General features: G+C 40.7%; 1 protein-coding gene across 46 annotated transcripts in view; it reads left to right on the top strand.

Moving 5' to 3' along the window:
* Positions 1–14,309, top strand: part of ST18 (ST18 C2H2C-type zinc finger transcription factor) — a 312,735-nt gene extending 298,426 nt beyond the window's left edge. For 45 of the 46 annotated variants that reach the window (XM_026456244.1, XM_026456232.1, XM_026456243.1 and 42 more), the window contains 3 exons: positions 6,707–6,810; positions 8,712–8,855; positions 11,816–14,309. In XM_026456244.1, coding sequence (XP_026312029.1) covers positions 6,707–6,810; positions 8,712–8,855; positions 11,816–11,956 — 389 coding nt within the window. In that variant the 3' untranslated portion in view covers positions 11,957–14,309. The remainder of the gene's footprint in view (positions 1–6,706; positions 6,811–8,711; positions 8,856–11,815) is intronic. The other variant, XM_026456246.1, reaches the window with a different exon arrangement.
* Positions 14,310–25,556: the final 11,247 nt, after the last annotated feature.

Genomic DNA, 25,556 nt, shown 5'->3' with positions numbered 1-25,556 from the left:
TTTCTTGAGATTTCTAAGCAGCATTATCTGGGGCCTGTGTTGTTTTCCATCAAAGATCATTCCAAAGCATTTGAGAAACAATGGCAGAGCAATTATTTTGCTCTGGAGACTTTATTTGATGGCATCTTTGGCACATGACTGGAATTGAGCTGGGGACTTTCACTGTTGTTACTTTCCCTGAAAGCATTGCTCAATCTTTTTAACTTGTGTGTGTGATTTTTAAAAAGAAGATATGCCGTATCCAAGGGAGGGAAAGCACTCGAGCTTCCTACTGTTTCCCTCCGAGGCCTTCATCTGCTTTATTTAAAGCGGTCCTTGGCGGGGGTGCTCTCCCTCCGTGGGTCCTCACCACTAAGCGCAGAAGGAGGGGAGTGTACACGCAGAGGAGGAATAAAGCCCCGGCTGCCAGGGACAGGCCTGCCTCCTCCTGTCTTTCCAACGTTCACATGCTCAGTAGAAGAGCTTTTCCCTAGAGGTTCTGACTCCTCCTTGGAAATACTCCCCATTCCCTAAATACCTCTAAGTACATATGCAGTGAAATTGGGACAATTTAATGTGTATTTATTTATCGTCCCATTTCAAATAGTATTTAAAGGATACGGACTGCAAAGCTACCTGAACTTTTTTTAAATGCTGGTTAAAAATTTAATTAGGCCAGGTGCAGTGGCTCACGCCTATAATCCCAGCACTTTGGGAGGCCGAGATGTCAGGAGATCAAGACCATACTAGCTAATATGGGGAAACCCTATCTCTACTAAAAATACAAAAAAAATTACCCGGGTGTGGCGGCACGCACCTGTAGTCCCAGCTACTCGGGAGGCTGAGGCAGGAAATTGCTTGAACACTGGAGGCAGAGGTTGCAGTGAGCCAAGAAAGCACCACTGCACTCCAGCCTGGGCAACAGAGTGAGAATCTGTCTCAAAACAAACAAACAAAAAAAATTAATTCAAAAATGAGACAAAGGAAAGTTGAAGATAAGAATGCAAGATGGAGCAAGCCTGAGGACACTAAGACGTGTGTGAAGAGTCGTTTCTCGCTGGGTAAATAAGGATCGCAAGTTTGACCTTGCCTTTTAGAAGTCAACAACAGAAGAAGGCTATAATCGCCATGTGGATCACGTGGTAGTAAGTAAATTCAGAGCAAAACTCCTTCTGGAACCCAGTGCATGAAGAAAAATATTTCCTATGAGTTCTCATTAGGAGAACACCAATACCATCCATACTCTAAACAGAATATAAATTACAAGGCCACTCCTAACAAAGATAAAAACAAAACAGGCCTCTGGCGTCATTACATCAAATTGTGATGGAGCTTTGCAGGGGGCCAGCAGCAGGTGGTCTGTCGGAACCCACAACAGACTTGCACAGAGACCCAGGAGCAGCAGGGCTGAGCACATACACTTCAAAGGGTCCCTATACTCTAGCATCTTCAACTGAGCTTTCAAAAAATATAGAGCAGCAGCGAGCTGAATTGAACCCATTGACAAGTGTCAGGGTGCAGTCATTCTATGTGGACAGGTAACTAACTGGAAAAGTACACGTTTTACAATCCAAGAAAGTAGAGGCTGATGCTCTGTAAAGCTTAAGAACTTACCATGACTTTGCATGAGAAAAAGTCCACCTGAATTCAGGTCAGTGGTTCGTTGAAGGTCAAGAAGGACCTAAAGTGATTTGGGGGCCTTCTCTAACAATGCTGTGCCTCATGATCCCTTACCTTAAAGTGAGGCCACAATCACTGTTCTCTGGATGATCTTTAAAGTAGATGTAAACGAACACACCTTCAGACACTAAAAATATCAAATCAAATTGCAATGAAATATAAAGTGCATATGGCTTTAACTTTAGCACACTATATTAATTTAAACTAGGTACAAATCATTCATGCAATTAGTTGAATTAGGTAATATTTTAGGGGAATATTATGCACAAGTCAGTTTAAACATGGAGGGTCTATGTCAAAAAATGTGTACATTAATTTTAGAATAATTGATCCTTAGTTCTCCATCCTTGCCGTAATTAAATTGCCATGTTAATTTTTAAAGACCTTTACTAGTCCTTGATAATAAAATTAGGCCGTCTGTATAAGAAAGAATGCCAGTCCTTCTGTGCTTTGTAGAAACAAGCAGAAGTTATGATAATTGGTCTATGTATATGGTCTTGCATTTAGGAGCTCCTTCTAGCTCTTCTCATGTGACAAAATAGTGTGTCCTAAACATTGTTATATATCATTTCTTTCTGGATATTAACTCTCTTCACTCCTTTAGTAACTAAATAGCCTAATTTACATTAATTCATTTTCCCCTAAATAAAAAAAAAGGTACAATTTTGTTGTGTAAACCCAATTTAAAAATAAAAGTTCAGCTGGGTGCAGTGGCTCACACCTGTAATCCCAGAACTTTGGGAGGCCGAGGAGGGTGGATCACGAGGTCAGGAGTTCAAGACCAGACTGGACAACATGGTAAAACCCCGTCTCTACTAAAAATACAAAAAACAAAACAAAACAAAACAAAAAAACCATTAGCCGGGCACTGTGGCAGGCGCCTGTAATCCCAGCTACTCAGGAGGATGAGGTGGGAGAATAGCTTGAACTCAGAGGGCAGAGATTGCAGTGAGCCGAGATCGAACCACTGTATTCCAGCTTGGGCAACAGAGTGAGACTCCATCTCAAAAAAAAAATAAAAAATAAATAAAAGTTCACTCAATAAATATAATAGAATTTGTTTGAAATATGATAGAATTGCTTCATTTGTATAATATGAAAAAAACATAACTATAGGACTTAAAGCCTCTTATAAGTTGAGAATACCTGCTCTATACAGGTATATACATAACTTGCATAATTATACAGAATATAAAGAAAATATAATATATGACACAATCCCCAAATATGCAAATTAGGCACAGATTAGTACCAACTAAACATTAGAATTATTAAATAAAAGAAAGCATAATCTCTTGCTTTTACATAGATGAATTATATAAAGAATCAAAGTCGCTGAAGGGTTAAGTAAAATATTTAGTGGAGGCTAGGCGCAGTGGCTTACGCCTGTAATCCCAGCACTTTGGGAGGCAAGGTGGGTGAATCACAAGGTCAAGAGATGGAGACAATCCTGGCCAACATGGTGAAACTCTGTCTTTACTAAAAATAAAAATATTAGCTGGGCATGATGGCGCACACCTGTAGTTCCAGCTACTCAGTAGGCTGAGGCAGAAGAATTGCTTGAACCTGGGAGGCAGAGGTTGCAGTGAGCCAAGATCATGCTACTGCACTCCAGCCTGGCGACAGAGTGAGACTCTGTCTCAAAAATAACAATTATTATTATTATTATTATTATTATTATTATTATTTAGTGGATAGTTTATATGGTTTCCTTGATCATCAGCCATACCTAGCTAGTCCAACACCCTACTAGAAGTATGTCTGTAAACATCAGGGCACACATTTTACTGATACTTCCAAAACAGATGCAACATCTATGAATAAAGATAGCATTTTCATGGTTAAAAGAACATATTTTGGAACCGGAGAGCTTATGTTTGAATCCCCGCTGTACCACTTACTTTGTACCTTGGTTTCCCATCCATACTTCGAGGTAATAAATGTTTCTATTTCATGGTTTTTAAATGAGGATCATATGAGTTAATATTCAGAAGTGCAGAGTGAAATCCAAAGGTTTTTAAAGACTGTGCATGGAGAGAAGTTTGACAGATAAGTGACTCAGTGGAAACAGATAAAGTGATATGTTAACAGGAAACATTACAGAGAAATTGGTTGCATTTATCCTGTGGCTAAAATAGCTCCGCAGATCCCAGAAATTATAATAAAAACATTAATTCCTTCATTGATTAATTCTATGAGCATGTATGGGGAGCCTGTTACATATTAGATCCCATGACACTGTTTCTTTTTTGAGATCTCATCTTATGATCTTCGCTCACAAGCTCCAGGCATCTTCCAAATGGCCCCATCTTGATTAGGAGTCTGGGGTGTCTTCAGGAACATTGGCCCTCAGGGAAACATAATCCTAACGTAATCCCAGAACCAAGAATCCAGGCTGTCACTTAAAACAGTCTTCTCACAAGCACTCATAACTTAGCCAAAATTGAACTTTTATTTATCCGACTGCAAGTTTCAGCCCCCCAGTCTGCCTTATCATAGAGACAGCTCTACAGTTGCCCACCTGCTCTGGCAGAAACAAGCAGTTGGGGTTGATTCCTCTCTTCTCTCGCCCCCTACCTCCAGCCCTCACAAGTCCTGCAAATTCTGCCTACAGATTAGGTCTTAAGTCTGTCTCCTTCTCTTGGCCTCACTTCCCTATACCCAGCCAGGACTCCAGCAATCATCTCCCCATGGGTCTTCAGGCTTCTGCTCTGTCTCTTCTCCAATCTATCCTCTACTCAAAACTCCAAATTACGTTTGTGAAAAGTCAACTCGATCATCCCAGATCCCCTACCTAAAACTCTTCCCTGGCTCCTGTTGCACTTGGAATAAACCTAAGCTCCCAGGATGTCCCCATGGCCTGCTCCCACCATTAACTGTCTTGCTGTCCATGGGGCACCCACTCCCTTCCCAGTTTGGGCTCTGGACTTCCTCCCTCCTCTTGGATGCTCAACTCCTGGATGGTTTTTCACAGGCCTGCCTCCTTCTGATCTTGAAAGTCTTGAAAGGAGTGCATCTTCTCCAGTGAAGGGCTCCCCAGCACCCTCTGTGCTTCCTTCAGAGCACTTCATGTTTTACAAGCATCTCCTTGGTTTTTGTCTGCCTCACCAGATATTATGTAAGAAAATAGCATTCTTTGAGGTGGAATTTTACTGTAAAAAGACAGAAAAGAAAAACAATACGTCAAAGAAATTTATAGCAATAGAAGTTTTCAATTGCTCAAATCAGAAAAATTTCAAGTGCTGATAGCACTCCAAATACGTGTTTTATTGAGGATCCAGATATTTCAGTCCTTTCTTCCCCAGCTCTTACCCGTCAATTGTCTGAGAGGAGATTCCTGTACCAGTGCACCAACCGGTAAAATACGGTGCTTCAAGATGCAGTGCAATTCTCCAGACACAGCCGGACAGTGCAGAATGAATCCTGAGTCCCAGATACTATAGTTCCATGAGTATGGTCCTGGGTAACTGTTGGTTGTTTTCTTAGCAGCCATGTCATACTGTTGATTCATATTCAGACCGGTCTAGCTAAGATACCTAAGTCTTATATGTTGGTTTGTTTTCCTTTTTTCATTAAATCTTAGAGCCCAGAGTTATATCAATCTTATGATACACTCTCTTCATTGGTCCATGCATGGTTCACTTTATCAAGTAGTTACTTTTAATAAAGCAGTAAGTACCCACAGAATAGCCATCTGTTTTATCATGCTGTATGTGATGTAACTTTCGGCTTACTTTTTTTCTCTTCCCATTAAATTACTAAGAGTCACCCATGTTGTTTTTGGTGGGCATGTGGCTTCCTTTCAAGTTTTGCTTTTGGCGAGCAATACTGCTGTGTACACCTTATGCATGCTTCCTGTGTACAACCATTTGTTTTGGGTGTGTACCTAAGGAAGAAATTGGAGGATCATAGAGAATGTGAGCATCCACCTTCAGGAGGTAATGGATTATTTCCCAAAGTAGTCGCCCTAGCAAAGTATAAGAGCCCAGATCTCTTTCAAACCAATTGTCAGGCCAAGTACCCTTTATCCTGCTCTCATGAAATTGCTCCTATGAAGTCTCACTGTGGAAGTTCACATGTCCCTCTTCATTGTCACTCTGGTTCAGACTCATTCTTCTAGGAGATAAAATTACCTCCAATCCTGCTTCTCGCATCCTTAATATTAACTACCTTCCCTGGGTCCTTGAAACCTTTCAAATGTAGTCATACTCCTTCTACAAAGTAATCATGGGAAATAACCACCATTCATTGAGAGCCTGTGGCATGTTTAGCTCTCTACATTTTATTGCATTCATTCTCACAGTGTAGATGTCATGCCTATTTTACAGAAGAAGAAACTGAAGCACAAAGAACATAAGTAAGTTGCCCATGTTCAAGAACAGGATTCAAACTCCCAAGCTGATGTCCTTCCCCCTAAATTACATTTTCCTCATCCATGACCATGTGGAAGACTCTGCCAATGTGTCTCTGGACTCTAATTCACCTGCCAGCAGCCCCGGAGCTCTGCCTCCAGTCATGGTTCCTAAGGTCTAACTCAACTAAACAGACATTTAATTACTCGTCATAAAACTGTCCTTGCAGCATTTTGAATAAGGGAATGCAAGGGCTTTGAGGTTTAATCCCAGCTCTGCCTCTTAATTTGAACTTGGGCAGGTTATTTAACTTCTGTCAGTGATTCCTGAGGCCTCACTTAACCTCTCTGGGCTTGGTGTCTTTATATGTGAGGAGGATATAATGGAGCGAGTCCCGCTGTAGGGTGCGGTGAGATGTAATTGAAGACACATATACAAACACGCCTGGTAGCACCCCTGGGACATAACTGAGCTACATGCAATGGTGGCACTTTTCTACTCTCTCTTTTCTTTCTTACCGAGAAATTAAATGTGCAATTTCTCTTATCCACTTTTTCAGAATCCTGGATATGCATTGTTTTGGTAAAAACACTTCAAATGGAAGTCTCATTTTCAAGTAGCAAATCACATATTAAACATATGACTCAATTGTTAACAGTTTTCAGTTCGAACTAAGGTAGTCTTACTCTTTACAGGAATAGAGAGTGATGAAGAAATTAGGCATTTGGATGAAGAAATAAAGGAACTGAATGAATCCAACCTTAAAATTGAAGCAGATATGATGAAACTTCAGACCCAGGTAAAAAAAAAAAAAAAAGTAATTCATGATCCTTAATCTTTGGTGGAAACAAAACATTGAACTTTTTAAAGCTTGTGTGAAAATATATCTTAGAGTCAATATGCTGAGTGTTACTAGATTCCATAATTATTGTAAAATTCTGAATAGCTGGATCACCCCAAGTTACCATTTATTCAGTAGCTGTGGGCAAGCTGTCTCCTGTTTTTGCCCTGGTGGCATCAAAGGTTTCATAAGCAAACAAGGCAGATTATCCTATAATCAAACAGTCTGGTGGAGCACGTAGTGCATTAGAAAAAAAAAAATGTGATGAAAAGGTAAGAATCCTTGGTTTCATTCAAAATTCAAGTAAAATATAGCAACTTTTTCATTTAATGTTTTTGGAACACCTCTGAATGTGTAAGTATTTATTAGAAACAGATCTTACTGAACATTTTCTTGAGAAAATTCTTTACCTAAAAGCCCAAGTGATTTCTCAATTCTGCATTCTTCTTTGTGATGTCTGCCTCATCCCCTGGAAATTAACAGTTCAGTCCAAGATTTTTAAAACACGAATCATAACTCTCTTGCAACAAGTTAGCAGCAAAAGAATGAGACAGAGAATAGGACTGAGTATCTTTCTCCCTTTCCCTGCAGGGGATTTTTATACCACCATGATTACCGGATCTCTTGGAAGTCCTCACACAACAGCTTAAGACAAAGGGTTTTAATCCATCTGAAATTTTGGTTTCCTTACCCAGAGTGACCATTGTTGCCATCATCAATTAATGGCCATCTGGTCCACAGATTGATACTTTTGTCTAGACATCATGGGAATTCCTCTAGAAAACCATTAGCAAAGAACACAAAGGCCTCTGCCCTCCTGAGACTTATCGTCTAGAAGGAGGAAGCGACAATAAACAAAAAAGTCATAAATGATCAATTATGTTGTATGCTAGAATGGCAGGGGGCTGGGTGAGTGGCTGTATTTCAATAGTTAATGGGACCACCAGCTGCCAGGGAGAAGAAAGGCATCCACAAAGATTTGAGGAATGAGGGAGTTGGCCAAACAGGTATGGAGAAAGAATGTTTCAAACAGAAGAAACCCCACAAGCGCAAAAGCGCTCATCATGAGAAGGTCTGGGGATTTGAGAAACAGCAAAGAGAAATGTGGTCGCAGGTGAGTGAGCTGGGTGGGGCAGGTCACAGGAGAACAGTCTCAGATGCAACAGGGCAGCTCACATGGGGCATCTTAGGCCATTTTAAAGACCTTGGTTTTTATTCTGAATGTATGCAGAACTGTAGCACAGTTTTGACCCAACGAGTAACATCATCCTCTCTGATTGACATGCTGACTTGCATTTTAAGAGGCTCATCTTGGTGGCTGTGTTGAGGAAAGGCTGAGAAGAGATTAGATGGGGTAACGGCAGGCACAGGGCCACCCACGAGAAGGCAGCATAGTCACACTGGTGGCTGGGCCCAGGGGGCAGCAGTGTAGAGGGGACAGTGTTCCCATCCTGGATATTTTGAAGGAGGCGCCAGTGGAGGAGAGGTATGAAAGAAAGAGTCATGGGGGATCTGCACTTAAGTTGAGTTGCTGCTGGCTGGAAAAGAGGGACAGAGGATGGAGCAGGTTTGGGGAAAATAGCAAAGTTTGCTTTAAGCATGTTGAGTTTGAGATATCCATCATACAGCCACGTGGAGAAGTTTCACAATTCCTGAGGAAGTCTGGGCTAAAAATGAAAATTTGGGGATTTGATTCCAGCACTTCAAACAATCCAATGGGGCTGCAGCTTCATGCTGAGAAGTTGCATGCATGCATCTCTTAATGTTCAGATTCACCTGGTGTGTTTTCTTTCAGGGAGAAACCTTTTGTGCTCCTTCCAAACTCCACTACTCACATTCCTAAGTTATTTCTGTTGTAGATCACGTCCATGGAGAGCAACTTAAAGACGATAGAGGAGGAGAACAAACTCATAGAACAGAACAATGAAAGTCTGCTAAAAGAGCTGGCGGGTCTGAGCCAAGCCCTCATTTCAAGCCTTGCTGACATCCAGCTTCCACAGATGGTAAGTTCAAGGCCAGAACGTTGCTGTTCCATTACAAGCATTTGCAGTGTCATCATGCATTTACCGACAGGGTTGCCATGACTGAGCTTTGAGGAGACCTGTGAGCAGTCGCAGAGTGACCACACTTCATCACAGTCTGGCTTGGAGTAATCTCCCTCTCTGGGAACGTGGTAGATACATTTATTTAGATTATATTAAGGCCAAGAATTTTTTAGAAGCCAAAGTCATTTAAAACCAAAGGATTTTTTTAAAGCTCGGTTCATAACGTCATGTGAAAGTTGAATGGGCAAAACTCTCTCAGTGAAAATGTATTTCCAAGTAGAAGATTCCATATCTTATAAAATCTGAGACCACTATTTGCATTATCCACCCAACTCAAGAACTGTAATCAAAAATGCACAATTCCCAATGGACTAGGTGCTTTCTTTATATGGAAGTATGAAGAACCTACTTCAGTTCTCTTCATATAAAATAAAAAGCAAAAAAAAAAAAAAAAAAAAATGAGCAAGGAATACTCGTGTTCAAAATCGAAGCATGTCATTCAGGTATGCAACTATAGTCCTCCAACACTTAATAATGGGCACACGTTCTAAGAAATGTGTCCCTTAGGCAATTTTGGCACTGTGTGAACATCATATAGTGAACTTCTGCAAACCCAGATGACAGACCCTACTTTACTTACTGCACACCCAGGCTATATGGTACAGCCTACTGCTCTGAGTCTACCCACCGGAGCAGCATGTTAGTGTACTGAACATTTTAGGCAATTACTAGTATTTGTGTATCTAAACATGGAAAAACATATCTAAACCATAAAAATATGCTATTGTTATCTTATGGGACTACCATCATATATTCAGTCTATCATTGACTGAGATGTTGTTATACATTGCATGACTGTATTTGGAATTCATAGAAAATTAGCTTCTTTTACATATTCTTAAATACAGGCAAATATTTGGAGGAGAGACTACATTGCTGAATGCTTTTAATTTCCTCAGAACCTAAATTTTTAGAATAATTTTTGCAAAGATGCCAATGTTATATATGAAATTATTTACGGAAGCAGCAATGTGATGAAGAAATATAATTGATTTTGGTTGAAACATTAAGCCCCTCAATTTTACCCAAGTTCTTAGCATGGAGTTCTTATCTTAAACAATTCCAAATATGTTTCTTGACTCCCACCTGCCAAAAAATCAATAATGTAATAATGAACACAAAGCAAAATAAATGATGCCACTATGGTAAGGATTAAGATAATTATTCAAAATCATTGTAATGTTATTTATTAACATTGCATAAATCATACTTTCAACATGCATTCCTTAGTATTTTCTTCTTCACCACTGCCATAAAAAATAGGTACTACACAAGTTAACTTGTGCCTTGTGTACTCACCACACAGAGCACTCCAGTGGTGATTTTTAGGGCTGATCACACAAAATGTTACAAAAGCACCAAAGAGCGAGCATTAGTATTCCCATTCCATAGCTGAGGAAATCAGGGCTCAGAGAGCTTACTTAATTTGATCAAGTTTCCAAAGCTAACACAAGGTAAGTGGGCCCGGCCCTGCAGAGTGGCCTTTATCCACTGTGCTTCCTGGGTCCCCATCCCATTCCCTGACTCTCCAAGAAACACAAGGCACAGCAAAGGCAGGAAAGAGGAGGGGACAGAGATTCACGATTGGACAATACTAATAATTTAGATCAGCGCTTGCTGAGCAGAGCACAACCAAATAGCTTCAAATTTAGAAAGCTTATTTCCTTAAATAGCAACAATAGCACTATACTTTGACATTTAAATGTCCTTTCTTCCAAGCACCTTGCAAAGTAAGTCTCACGCCATGTGTTTTTAAAAAGGAGGGAAAATGGTGGCAACAGAAATGACTGAGTAACATGCCCCTTGTGACATTCATTCCGTTTCACATTTGTGTGAAATTTACACATATCCAGCCTGTGCTCTCCTTGAAGCATCACACTGGGTAAAGGAGAGACCAAAACATACAAAAAGAACAGGGAGGCCAAGTACAGTGGCTCACGCCTGTAATCTCAGCACTTTGGGAGGCCGAGGCGGGTGGATCACCTGAGGTCAAGTGTTTGAGACCAGCCTGGCCAACATGGTGAAATCCCATCTCTACTAAAAATACAAAAATTAGCCGGATGTGGTGGTGCACACCTGTAATCCCAGCTACTTGGGAGGCTGAGGTAGGAGAATCACTTCAACCTGGGAGGCAGAGGTTGCAGTGAGCTGAGATCACACCACTGCACTCCAGCCTGGGCGACAGTGCGAGACTCTCTCTCAAAAAAAAAAAAAAACAAAAAAGAATAGGGGATGAATAAATTTAAACTTTGTGAAATTGATATTCTGCCTGCAAAGACTGAGAAATGTAAAAAGTGTATTACAATGAGAGAAACAGGTGTATTACAGGAGAGAAACAGGAGAGAAACAGGTTCAAAGGGTCTGAGGATGGAGGAGGAAAATTTTCCATCACAACTGTTACTGAGTTACTTGCTCAAATTTAAATTCCTTAAGTTTCTGCCTAGTGCTGTTAAAGGCAGCACTTAGTACAAGCAACCCTTCCCAGCCTCACAAATATTCACCTTCCACAAATAGGAGCCTCTGTTGTGTAAGGCATGTGCAGTCAAGGCTGAGACTGCCTCCCAAGAGAAGTAGAAAAGTTTTGTGGAGTCCGAGTCCACAGCCAGACATATACTTTATGTGCTCCAAATCAACCCCAAATACTGTACAAGTCAGTCACATTTGTCTCCCGAACTAAGAGTGAACAGATGAATCCCGCACACACTCCATCTCTCTCCATCTCCTCCAACTCCGGCAGCCATATGCACCCTTGCCTTCCCTCCCGACTCCTGGATCACAGGTCTTCGATGTCACTGGGTCCTTCTTTTCCCTCAGCCTGAACCACTGTGATTGGGTCAATGTGTTTTGTCTCCATTTAGGGACCTATCAGTGAGCAGAATTTTGAAGCATATGTAAATACACTCACAGACATGTACAGCAATCTGGAACGGGACTATTCCCCGGAATGCAAAGCTCTACTGGAAAGTATCAAACAGGCAGTGAAGGGTATCCATGTGTAGGATCACAGCACTGCCGGGCAACAGAAATTACCAACAGCAGCAAACTCCAGATGGATCTGTTAGTGGTTCGTGTACTGCTAAGGCGTGGAGGTTGCCGTACTGCATTTACAGTTGCAACATTGCACTAATTTTATTTTCCCCAGCTGATATAAAAAGGAAAGAAAAACTATGATAGACTTCTTGGATTAAAAGCAATGCAGTCAATTATTAGATCTTATTTATTTTCATATGATTTTCTTTTATTTCTTCATTGTACTCTTTTTTTGTAAAGTATATGTAAAATAAATGTGACATTTTTATAATTTATTTATTACTAATCGAAGAGTTTTTTATCTTTTAACTGCATTTTGAAGTCTGCCATATTTTTACAAGTGTGTTATTAATTTATTTTCCAATAGGATTTAAATAGAAATGCTATTCTCAAGTCATCTTTCTTGCTGGGTTTTAATGAGGAAACAGGAAAGGGTGAAGGAAATCCTTGTCTAAGGACTGCACTATAGTTGAGTTTGATTTGTATTGCACACTTCTTCCCCCACCTTTCACTGGTTTTTGTATTTATAAATGAGTTTGTGGTAAGGTGAGCTGCACACAAGGAATAAGAAGACAAATGGCGCCCACTAGTGGGGAATCCGCACTCACAAAAGCACAGGATGCTGGAAAACAGCCTGCTCAGAATTTGTTAGCAATAATTAAATATAGCAATCAGCAAAGTATTCGACTTGGCTGGACGGTTTTCGTTAATATGAATTATTTATTTGAAATGTTTTAAAGAAACATAAGCTTTTTTAGTGATGCAGATTTATCTGTTTGTTTTTCAAGTCATATCAGATCGTTGGCAACTCGTTTCCCAAGATGAAAAATAAGACTTGGTGTGACCAGCCAGGCTTTCCTGCCATATGTTGGTACAATATACAAGTGACAATATTGGTGTAGATTTGTACTTAGCAAATACAAACACATCCAAATGAAAAATTTTGTAGATACCATAGCCCCTGAAATAGCATTTATCTTACTGGGTTGACTGGAAAGGAATGGAAAATATAGTAACACATGAAGAAATGTTACTCCAATCTGAGTGATTACTTCAAACACTGGCAACTTGGGTCTCACCCTCCATAGGAAACAAGACAACATTCAATTTGATAGAAATCTTGCCATAGACCTTCAAGTACTACAAAATATACACACACACTCACACACACAGGCATACTCACACACAGACACACACACACACACACAGTCATCCACACTTTGAATTGAGCCCACAATCTTGAATTTCTGAATGGGTCAGAGTTTCATAGTTGCTATAGTAAAGGCAATGTCTATTTCAGGGATTGTAAAGTAGTTAAGCATTGTTTCAAAAGTTTTTTTATATTTATTTTTTTTAAGGAAAAGGTATAGACAACCAGCTAAACTGCCTTTTTGGTGTGCACACACATTTCATGTGCAGACGTGCCTCTGTGTAAATGTACACACGAACTTAGTGTGGGCTTAATTTTCTGTGCTATAAACAAAAGTGTTTATTTTTTATTAACCTCATGGATATTTAGATGGAACGTGATGGCATTCACAGGCTTGATATATTCCACTGTTATTACTGTTACCTGCACAAATGAAAAACAATACTCAACAATAATTCCACTCCCATGAAATTGTGGTCATTGTTATGCATTAAGTGAGGCTTATGTTTGGTTTGGAGTTCATTTGAACTCTTGAATCTTAGTTTAGTGAAGATGAACTGTCTGTTCTTAGGTAGAAACGGTGTTTATTTAAAAATCAATTTAAAAAATGAGCTACCATATGTGCTATCTATTATAAATGGGACACCAAACAAAATTTTCTATTACAGTTATGTACTCACAAACATTTTGCTATACAGTACTTCATGGATGCATACAAATGAGTTCACTTATTACAAAGACAAACGTTTAATTTGCTAAATATTTTAACAAGTTTGTTATATATTTTATTTAATTTAAAAGAAATCTCTTACCAACCTACATATTTATTACTATGATTTACTATGACTTCAGGTTAATTTATTTGTGTTGGCATAGTTTGAGCAGGATGTTTTGTGAAGTATGTTTGTATTTATTTGCCTACTTTGTACTTGAGGTGTTTTGTAATGTGCACTGAATTTGTTTTCTTTTCAACTATGTTAATGATCAATACTGTAAATTGGTCTTTTGTAAACAACAAAAAGGCAATGATGTATGCATTTTTTTATTTGAGGTAGTTTGTTTGTATACTGTTTCTCCAAACACTTAATATTTCTTACATCAAAGCAACAAAATTGTGTTCAGTGCTGTACATTTGGTGTATGGTAGGAAATAAAAACTGATAACGAGTTTTGATGTGATCTTTCTCAGGCTGTTATCTAGAGACTAGTATCCCCTTCCCATGGAATCCGCTGTCCAGAATGAGCCCTGATGAGGTCCTCAGAGTGCACTTGAGCCTGCCAGTCATTCGGAGACATTTCTGTTCTGACAGCTGGTCTGCTTGCCTTAAAGTGGACAGGACTTTTGGCCAGTTGACAAGCTGTCGCTGCCTTTGATGTGGCATTCACCTCCAGAACAGGGAATGCTTTGACATAAGGAAGACCTTTGCTAGGAGTAGCAGCAAATTCACTCAGATCTAATAGGTGGCAAGATAGAGGGCCCACCCTCCTGATTCCAAAATTACTTTGGATACGGAGTATATCTCTAGATTCATATAAGCTAAAATTAAAGAAACTTGAATTAAAGAAAAATGATAATAAATTATTGATAGCACCTCTTCTGCTTATGTGTTCTTTCTATCTAATGTCAAATAGTCTTCCTAATTTAATTTTTCAGTTTCTGCCCAGATTCATACATCTCTGGAATAAGTTTCCACCTACATTTGATCTGGTTTTTTAAAAAAAAATCTATTTAACACACGTAATGAAGCCAAATTGACTGAAGGGAAGTCTGGGTCCAAAGAGGAAAGTCAGAGTTGCACTTGGGAGACCTTCATTTACCAGGAGCCAAAACATAACCATTAATGCACAATATAGCTTTCATTTAGTCACCACACTCACATGTTGAAGATGCACATAAAATGGATCACAAAATGCAAATCTGCTCAGTCAGGCTCTTAGGTCATCCTTAGCCAAGCATGTGCATCTTGTCCTGATTGGGACGTTTTTTTTTTTTCTGAGATAGAGTTTCACCCTTGTTGCCCGGGCTAGAGTGCAATGGCACAATCTCGGCTCATTGCAACCTCCACCTCCCAGGTTCAAGCAATTCTCCTGCCTCAGACTCCAAAGTAGCTGGGAGTACAGGCATGCACCACCGTGCCCAGCTAATTTTTTTGTATTTAGTAGAGATGGGGTTTCACCACCTTGGTCAGGCTGGTCTTGAACTCCAGACCTCAGGTGATCTACCCGCCTCAGCCTCTCAAAGTGCTGGGATTATAGGCATGAGCCACCATGCCTGGCCTCTGATTAGGATTTTATACCAATGAGTAGTGTCTACAACTCTGTCAACAACGAGTCATAAGAAGAGCACCAGTCTTGCTGGAAATGGTGACTAAGAGTCATCCTTTCATCAAAAAGATGTTTACTTGGAACACGTTTATGCCGGGCCCACTTCCTTACTCCCGTGGGAGTTCAGCCTCATGGGAGACAATGAAATAAGTGATGGGTATTTTGGTTTGGGTACACACAGGCTCCTGTGGAAACCATGTGAGGGTTACCTAACAAACCTGGATTTCCAAGAAGAATACTGCTTCTGATTCAGCAGGGCAAGTTTGAGAACAGGTGCCGCAGGCAGTGACAACAGCATTGGCAAAAGTATGGCAATCATCAAGGCAGCAGCTTCACATATTTAAAGCGCTGAAAAATTGGTGAGAAGTGAGAAGATGAGAGGCCAAAGCCCAGGTGAGTGGGAAGAGGAGGAGGTCATATTGTAGACTGGCACGCTAAAGAGTTCTAACTTCCACAGACGTCAGTATGTGAAAGAAAAATTTAAAATCAGAGAATGACAAGATCAGATTTTCACTGCAGATAATTTGTTCCAGCAATTCGGACGATTAACATTTCATACATCAAGGCAAGAAAATTGTGTTCAGTGCTGTGTATGTGGGGTATGGTACAAATAAAAACTGGTAAGGAGTGTTGCTGCGATCATTTTCAGGCCAGTGTATAGAAACTATCATTACCATCCCATGAAAAGTCCTGGGGCCTTCAGACATAAGACTAAAACCTTTCTACTGGAACCAAGGACCCGAATAAAAAGAAGGGGGTGAATAATTTTTTGACTTGCCCCATTAGAAAAAGTTTCAAAAATTAACTTGTTATGGTACATAAGTATTTTATTAATATTTGTAAAAACTAATGTTTTCTACATCTCTTTTCACACATTACATTCATTTTATTGTGGTCTGGGAAAAGTGCCCTGCTATTTCCTCTCATTATTCAGCAGATAATTATAAAGCAAGCAGATTTAATTGGCTAATAACTATCCACGCTGTCAGACACAATCAATGATGTTTTGTATGCTTCATCTCACAAAATGTATCAAGCAAATATCACCATACACAATTAAACTGATGAGGAAACTGGTGTTTAGCAAAGTTAGTAACTTGCTCAAGACCATAAAACTAGGAAACAATGCAGCCAGGATTCCACCTCAGATGTGTTTGATTAAAGCAAGGCAAGTCCCTTGTCACTATTTTTACAAAAATAATTCTATTGTGGATAGTCCTTCTCTAATGAGGACAATAGCAGGACTCAATGACTTGCACATTTAGAAATAAGTGAGCCCTGTGTAGACCTCTTGACCTAAATGCTCTAACCAACAGGATCTGTCTCATCACCTGTCAGATGTAGTTTCATCTGGAGGACAGAAAATAAGAATAAGGTAAGATTGAGATGCATGCCAGCATCCAGACATGTTCCAATATTCCTCAATCTTAACACTATGGTAATGAGTACATCTCTGAATTCCCTCTTGTAAGCTTCATGGCCACACTGCAACAGAATTCTTATGATCAGCATTACACTAAGAGACAACCAAGGGTTAGAGAGAGTAAACTCTAATCATTGTTTGATGCCCCAGAGATAAGTACCAGGGTCAGAATTCAACTCAACTCTGACCCAGAGGCAAGTTCCTGTTCCTACTGCAGGCCACCATGACTGACTGCATTTAGCCATACTTGCCGTGCTGGCCAGCACCTTACTGGCCTCTGTGCACAGTCATTCAGCAAGAAACAGTTAAGATATATGCCAGGGCCCATTCCAGGAAAAGTTGTTCAAAGAAGCATCATTTTCACATTTACACCACACTTTATGATGTGTTTTTCTTGTAAAAGCGTATCATAAAAAGTGTGACATCCTAATAGTGTATTTGATGAATTGGGATTGAAAAATCTTAATATGGGTTATAATAAATAGCCAAAAATAAGAAGAATGCAAATTACTCATTTTTTTTATTGTTTTTAGAGCAAAGCAATATAAATATTTTGTTCTGTCATTAGCTGCTTTGTGTATGCTTGACAGTTTTGAATTGGCCCCTGACAAATAAAAAGACAATTTGTCCTGAACTTTACCAGCTACTGAATATTTAAAACATAAATAGAATGTGAAGTTCCCTGCTCTTCAGAAACAGCTGCAGTTTTAGTGGAGTTTTCCACTTAGATGTATATTCTCATGTATAAATGTAGTCATCTGCCTTCTGTAACTGATGGCCTTGTTCAGTTTTCAATGAAATCCAGGGTTAGATTTATGGGCACTTTGGGGTATGTCATGCTGCTCTGGTTTGGATATTTGACTCTCGAAACCTCATGTGGAAATGTAACCCCCAGTGTTGGAGGTGGGGCCTAGTGGGAGGTGTTTGGGTCATGAAGATGAATTGCCCATGAATAGATTAATGCCCCTATGGGGGTGGGGAGGGAGTGAGTTATCATTCCATCACTGAGAGAGCTGGTTGTTAAGGAGAGCTGGGCACCTCCCTCTGCCCTGCTTCCTCTGTCGCCATGTGACCTCTGCACAGTCCCGGCCTCCTTCAACTTTCCCCATGAAGGGAGCTTCCTAAGACCCTCACCAGAGTGGATGCTGGCACGGGGCTCCATGTACAGTCTGGAGAGCCGTGAGCCAAATAACTTCTTGTCTTTATAAATTTTCCAGCCTCCAGTATTCCTTTATAGCAACACAAAATGTATTAAGACACATTTTAATAATGCTCTTAAAGGGTCAAACTTTTAACCATCAGAAATCTTTGTAAATATTGATCCCTGAGACTAGTATACTTGAATTTCAAAAACATCAGAGAGAATGTTCAAGTTCTGTGTCTCATCAAAGACCCAAGGACAAAAACATCCACACCCACGCAGCTGGCTTCTTGCCTGGGCCACGGGTCAATGTCTGCATGGACAAGCCTCTACTATGGGATTGGCTCCATTAGCATGAATTTACTATTCCAGGAAATTCTTGCCCAGGATAAAAAATGGAAAATATCTTCATTATCTGTTCCAAGAACTTCCTAACAATCCATTTACCCGAACCAGATAAAACTAGAACTACACAATGTACTCTCAGAATAAATATCCCTTCTCAGGACACTCATTCATGTCAAGTGATTGTTTACTCTTTGAGACTCACTTTGAAACCTTGGCTTTGCTGTGTGTCTTTCTCCTAAATTGTTATGTTGTGAACTTGCCCAACTCTAATCATGCCCTCACATTCAAGGGCCCTCCTTAAGTCAGTCCCCTCAAATCACATAAATACCCCATGCTTGCTAGCCCCCTTTCCTCACATGCTATTAAGATTCTGTCAAGGCAAACTCAGTTTTATCAATAGATTATTTCGGTTGTATTTTGTGGCAGCTAGCATTTGACAGATGCAAGTAATATCTACATACACCCACCAATGTATCTTCCATCCATAGCCCCACTTTTTTGGTAATTATGTACATAAATGCTTCAATTTTGAATAATCGAAAAGCTGTAAGTGTAACTGTAAATGTTTTCAACAACTTTGTTGGATATTTCTGTGAACAAAAAAAAAGGGAATGTTTTTATCTCTTCCATGTACTCTTTTCATCGCCAGAGATTCATCTAGATCAGCAGAAAAACTGTACGTAATCTACAAAACCAGGAAAGGAAGAGTGGAGGAAAGGAGAAGAAACGAAAATAAGAAAATTTATCCATCCTGATAACATGAGGTTTTTAAAAGTAAGTCAAATGTCAGTACAAATTCCTCAAGGGCAGCAGCAGAAGTTAACACGTGGTCTTGGAAATGTTCAAAGTCCCCACAGGCACTGCAAGGCACCCTGAAGTTTTTTATAAAGGTGTGTCTGTGTGTTTTAACATTAATCAGGCATTTAATATTCACCAGAAATTTCCCAAGTGCTTTATACATGTTATGTAGTTCTCACAACACACAAAAACAATTCTGTAAATTATGAGTTATGATAATCAGGAGATGTTTTTTAAAGGATTCATAAAGCAGCTCAGTAGCGTGGGCACAGCTGTATGCATCCTCTTCTCAGCACTGAGTGGAGCCTTTTCCCCATCACGTGGAGGGAGTTCTGCCCTCTGTCCTTCCAATCTCTCCTCTTAGCCTCTTGCCCCACTGGCTTCTCCTCCATCGCAGCCTGGCTTCACTTCTTAAAACAGTAGTTGTGGAGCACTGAATTATGGCTCAAGACCACAAATTGAAATAAAAAGGTGTTGAATATATTGAGTTAAATAAAGTCTAGTTTTAAAATGAATTTCCCCTTTTCTTTTTATTCATTTTCAGTGTGAATGCTAGGGAATGCTAGAAAATATATAATAACATGTGTGGCTTTCCCCAAATTTCTATTAAACAGTGCTACTCTACTGTTGTTTCTGCAAGAAACAAAAAAGGTGTTCAAAAAGAAAAGCCAAGGAAATAACCTAGTTTTTATCTTTCCTACAGCTCAGAAATCACAATGCTTTTTTTTTCCTTTTTTTTGTGAGGGAGAAACACCCCAAAACAGAAAATATCTAAAAAGGATGACAATTTTTACATGATCAAAGAGAGTGGCTAAATCACACTCTACAATCCACAAATGTATCAAATGTGCCTGACTTGGTGCAACCTGAAAACCTACTCCTTTTAGCTTTTTTTTTTTTTTTTTTTTTTTTTTACAATTACCCATCTACATAACCAAATTCTGACTCACAAGATGACCATAATGGTTGGAATAGGACGGGCATGGTGGTGGTTGCCTATAATCCCAGCACTTTGGGAGGCCGAGGCAGGTGAATCACTTGAGCCCAGGAATGCAAGACCAGCTTGGGCAATGTGGTGAAACCTCATCTCTACTAAAAATATAAAAATTAACCGGATATGGTGACACATGCCTGTGGTCCCAGCTACTCAGGAGAATTTAATTACAGTTTTCACAGAAATTCCATTTATCATTAGGTCCTTGAGAATTACAGATGAGCTATACAATGGCTTGGGTTGGTTTATGCAGGCTACCTACCATTCAGATAATGGGGTGCAGTTCATCTCAGCAAGTGTATTTTCATATTCTTTGTGCCATATTGCTTAAGTTGATTATGTTTTCATTGTCTTGTTTTGTTGTATTATATTTCTGATGCACACCAATGAATCAAGCACAGAAAACATTTATTGAAGTGACATGGAGAGGTGGGAATTCCAACATCAAAATTTAAACTTAAAGAAGCATATTCCCATGAGGCAGATACTAACCCTCTCACCAATGATAGATGGGGAAACTGAGGCACGGTTTTATTTCATGTCAGCTGCTATAACAAACTACCATAGGCTGGGTGGCTTGTAAATGACAGAAATTTATTTCCCATGGCTCTGAGTCTGGGGAGACCAAGATCAGTGCGGGGTGAGGGCCTGCTTCCTGGCTCATAGATGGCTGTCCTCTTGCTGCATCCTCAAAAAGCAGAAGAAATCAAGGTAACTTTCGGGGGTGTGTTTTATAAGGGCACTAATCCTATTCATGAGGGCTCAACCCTCATGACCTAATCACCTCCCACAGGCCCCACCTCCTAATATCATCGCCTTGGGGATTAGCTTTTCAACACATACATTTTAGTGGCACACAGAGATTCCTTAAGATAGGATTACAAAGCTCCTAAGTGGCAGAGCTTGGATTTTAACTCTACCCTAGTGGGTCTGGAGCCCACACTTGCACACACTATAAAATGCTGCCACAAAGTGAGTGAGGGAGACTTGTGCTGTTATTACCCAAAGCCTGTGAGATTTCTTGATAAATTAATGACTATTTTTGATCCATTATTTACACTTAGTACTAATTTGGAACACCTGCTAAGTGTGATAAAAGGAAGGGCATTAATATTGGAATAAAACTGGCTAAACTTGAATGCCCATCCAGAAACTGCTTCGTTCACAGATAGCAGCTGGCACTGCAATATGTTTCTGATCTTAATGTTGCGTTGGAGGAAATAGGGGACACTGCAAATTTATCTTTGGACACTGAAGATACATATGTATATATATGTATATACATCAAGAGAGGGAACACATGCTTGGTGAAGAACTAGACTGTGAGTTTACTTCTTCACATATTAGTACGCTCTCTAATAAAGGAAAAGGTGGAGGTGCAATTCAAGATTTTTGTTATTTATTTACTTGTAGAGACAGGGTCTCCTTCTGTTGACCAGGCTGGTCTTGAACTCCTGACCTCAAGAAGTCTTCCCTCCTCAGCCTCCCAAAGTGCTGGTATAACAAATGTGAGGCACCGGGCCTGGCCCCAACATTTTTTTGAATAAAGAATGAGATAAAAATATTTTCTCATTATCCTGATAATGTTACTTAAAACCGTCTCTGAGATTTCATTGAGATTTGTCAGTTTTTGATCTCAAACACATTCAGCATCTTACCTAAACTGAACCTGAACTTTAAAGCCAAAATGTCACAACTTTCAATGTTGAGAGCAAGATGGTAGGGTGTCCTGAATAAAACAAACTATGAATCAAACAGTCCAATCACCTGAAGCTCAATGTTTCACAGTACTTGATCACTCAATTATTTCTTCGCTCACTGAAGAAAGAAATCAATGACTCATTATTAGATTATTTATATATAAATGACACTAAGACCAAATAGTTTCCAAAATGCTTCCAGGGACAGATACAACCAAGGAAAGAATTAGGACTCCACTTAGAGCTATTGTTCAAGTTCACACTTCATCTCCTAGTGTTTGAATGTGAGGTGTTTGTCACCTTAAGATGTTTGAATAATCGAAATTAGTAAGGAGCAAGAAATTGCAGCATTATTTCTGGGTCCAGTTCCAATTCAAATATCCAGAACTTCCTGTCAGAACCACTGACCAATTGCTATCATCTTAATGACTTATAATGATGTTAGGATTTCCCAATTTAATAGAAATAAAGAGTAATACACTTTAATTGTGTTAGATTTGGTTTATCTGGACAACATTAAAGTCCCAGAAAGAGGAATTTTTAAAAGATAGGAAATTATCTCTCACTCTCTCTGTCTCTCTAAAGAAGTCAGCTGGTAAGCAATACAATGAGGCTTTAGTTTCATCTACCTTTCTAATCAATCAACCTGTCATCCTCCAAGTTATCACATCATCTAAGATGGCTGCTAGAGCTCCAGCCATTTCACCTGCATCCTACACTATGGAAGGAGGAAAGACCAAAGAGCAAAATTGGAACCCCCAGAGCTCAGCCAGATCCCTTTAATCAGTCACCCTAGACACCACCTATTCCACTTGTACTTACATTTCATTGGCTGGAATTAGTCACATGGCCTTACCTAACTCGAGGGAAGTCTTTGCTTCTGGGTAATAATGTGCATAGCTAAGAACTGGTGTCGGGAGTTCTGTTCCTCAGTAGGTAGAGAGAATGGATGTAGGGGCAAACATCTCACTTTCTCCACCAGGAGATGTGAGCCAAGTGCACGTGGAGCTTGAACCTGTGGCTTATCTATCCTGGGTAGAATTGGATGAACATTTTTCAAATCATGGTATCCCTTTTACTGCAGTTTTAAAATTCGTTATTTTTATAAGTATTATTTTTGTTTTATTATTTTAAAATTGTGAACAGTCTTTTTTCTTCCTAAAAATGAACATTTGAAATTGTTGGACCCTCATTAAATGGATTACATATGCCCAAAGTTTGATATGCACTTATCCATATGATTCAACTAGAAGGGGCTAAAAGGCCCAGTTTTCCTGGACACCCATCCCAGTGGGTTCCACTCCCACTGAGCCTAACATCCCCACCGACAGGATGGGCATGTGTTTGGTATTTCAGATACACCAAACATTTCCCAATTTGCCTGTGACTGTGGAACTGAAACACGAGCTACAGGAGGGTCAGATCTCTACCTTGGTCCTCACTGTTCTCAGGAATGGGGAGAGGCCCAAGCACAGAGTTGGAGTAACTGAGTGAATGAGTCAGTGAAGGAAAGACTTAGCGAGTGACATCGAAAAGGCCACCAGATACTCCCTATTCCTGTTTTCCCAAATGTAAAATAATATATGACCCAGTTCTGCTCTAGGTTCTTGAATGATAAGAGGTGTGAGAACACGGGGTTAATTTTTAAAGAGTAGAGCTGTGTAGCATTTATCTCATTTGTACGCTCTGTATCAACTGCGATCACTATTAATCTTCAGTGCGGCACTGCTTTTCAGTTTTAGAAACACTTGCGGTGTCTTGAAAAATTACGCAGTACCTCATGTGACATAACCACGAGCTCTGGATTTTTTTTTCCATTTTCACCGTATGATCTTTCAAGGGGAAAAAAAAAGCAGCGAACTTGTCTAGACCCCACTTCAATTCTTCTCCTGTGAAATGCAGAAATACATAAAGTTCTAGAAAATGTGGAGAACTCAGTTCAGCAGGGTATGCTGAAAAGAGTAGGGTTTGAGCCCCAGCCCTCCGCTGGCCAACAGTGCGCGCAGAAAGGTATTTAACCTCTCGCTGGGTAGGATCCGGAGAGGCCTCACAGCGTCCCCAGCCCCAAGGCTCCCTGGCGCACGTAGCGCAGGGGCCACCCGCCAAAGCCACCCCGCTGCCGCCACCCGGCCTTCAGCGCCCCCCTGAAACTGGCTGCAGCCTCCCCACAGCCCGGGAACCTCCTGGAACCGGACTCATCCCCAGCCTCTTCCACCTGCCCCTTTATCTGGGTCAGACTCGCCCCAGGCTGGAGTCTGTGCCCACCGCTCTTCCCCTCCGCGCCCTGGCAGGCACTCCCCGACCCCGTCTGGTCGGATCTGGGCGGATACTTCCCAGCAGCCCTGAGCTAAGACGTAGCCTCAGCTTCTACCATAAAGTGGAGATAATCCAGGATAGTTTCAAACATAAGTTCAGGCTTATGTTTGAAATGTGACACATGCTTCGCCTGGCACACTGAGGGGCACGTCGGAATCCCCCCTGCCCTCCCACCTATTTGCAGTAACCACGGTTAAACTCTTCGCTCCCCCACCATCCTCCCCCTCCCGATCCTGTGAAAATTTACATGTGTGGACAGGAAAGGAAGCCAGAGAGGATGGAGACTTGGGAGCTCAAGTATATCATCAGGGATAAGAAGAGCGAAGTGGAGAGGAGGCCCTGAGGTCTGGGCCGGTCCTGAAGTCTGAGCAAGAAGCTGCAGTCCCAGCGGAGGCTCCGGGAAGGGGACGGGAGGGTCCTCTCAGCCCTGCCAGGAGGCTTGGGGTCTCGGCGCCCTGGATTCCTTTAACAGTGGTGTGACCCCTGCCTGGGATGCATACCACTGATGCACGCACCTGTCAGGCTGCCCTGGTGTCGGCAGGGTGGCAGGGCCCGGGGGTTTGCACCGGCTCCCCGAACATGGCCTTCTTCTACCCCAGCTCCATCTCCCTGACTCACAAGGCTTGGAAGCAGGAGCTGCAGGGTCCCCAGAGCTCCCTCGTTGGGTGAGCCCCTAGCCTGGCCCTCTATCTGTCCATATTCCCAATCCCTCACCACTCTTCCCAGACCAATTTTCCTTAGGAACACCTCTCACTCTCACATTGGCAAGAATCCTAGTCTCAGAAACTTCTGGAGGATCTGGTTTGAGACTCCACAAGGGTTAGGGGAGCAGCCCCTGGGCAGCAATGGGGTGTGGCCAAACACTAGGCGGATCCGCCTTCTGGTAACCACTTGAGTCACTTGTCTTGATTGAGGCTGCCTGTCAGCACCTGGCCCAGGTCAGAAGGGCCAGGCGGGGACAGGCAGCCTCACAAAAACCTACTGAGCAAGCTAATGGTTGCTGTTGTTCCCACCCGAAACTTCTGAAAAACTATAATTCATATTAGCAAAAACCGTACGTACTTCAGTGAAATATTTGTGTCTTAGAGCCAAAAACATCTGTATCTATATGAATACAGTTTTCACTTCTCATCTAAAGGTTTTTGGCACTAAGTAGGCAGAGCCTGAAAAATATTACAGCCTGACTCATGTTAGCTAATGTTACATTGCTTTAGAAAAACAAATTGGCCAAGATGCAGTTTTTCAAAACTGCTATGCAATAATCTAGTGCTAATTTTTCCACTGCAATTACATTTGGATCTGGCACCAAACAATGAGTAAATCAACTTTTCAATAGCCTTTTTTAGCCTGTTCCTATGACTGAATTATACACATT

The sequence above is a fragment of the Piliocolobus tephrosceles genome, chromosome 7, assembly GCF_002776525.5.
Source record: "Piliocolobus tephrosceles isolate RC106 chromosome 7, ASM277652v3, whole genome shotgun sequence".
Taxonomy (NCBI): domain Eukaryota; kingdom Metazoa; phylum Chordata; class Mammalia; order Primates; family Cercopithecidae; genus Piliocolobus; species Piliocolobus tephrosceles.
Note: the sequence above shows the minus strand (reverse complement) of the source record. Positions and strands in the feature narration are given on the sequence as shown.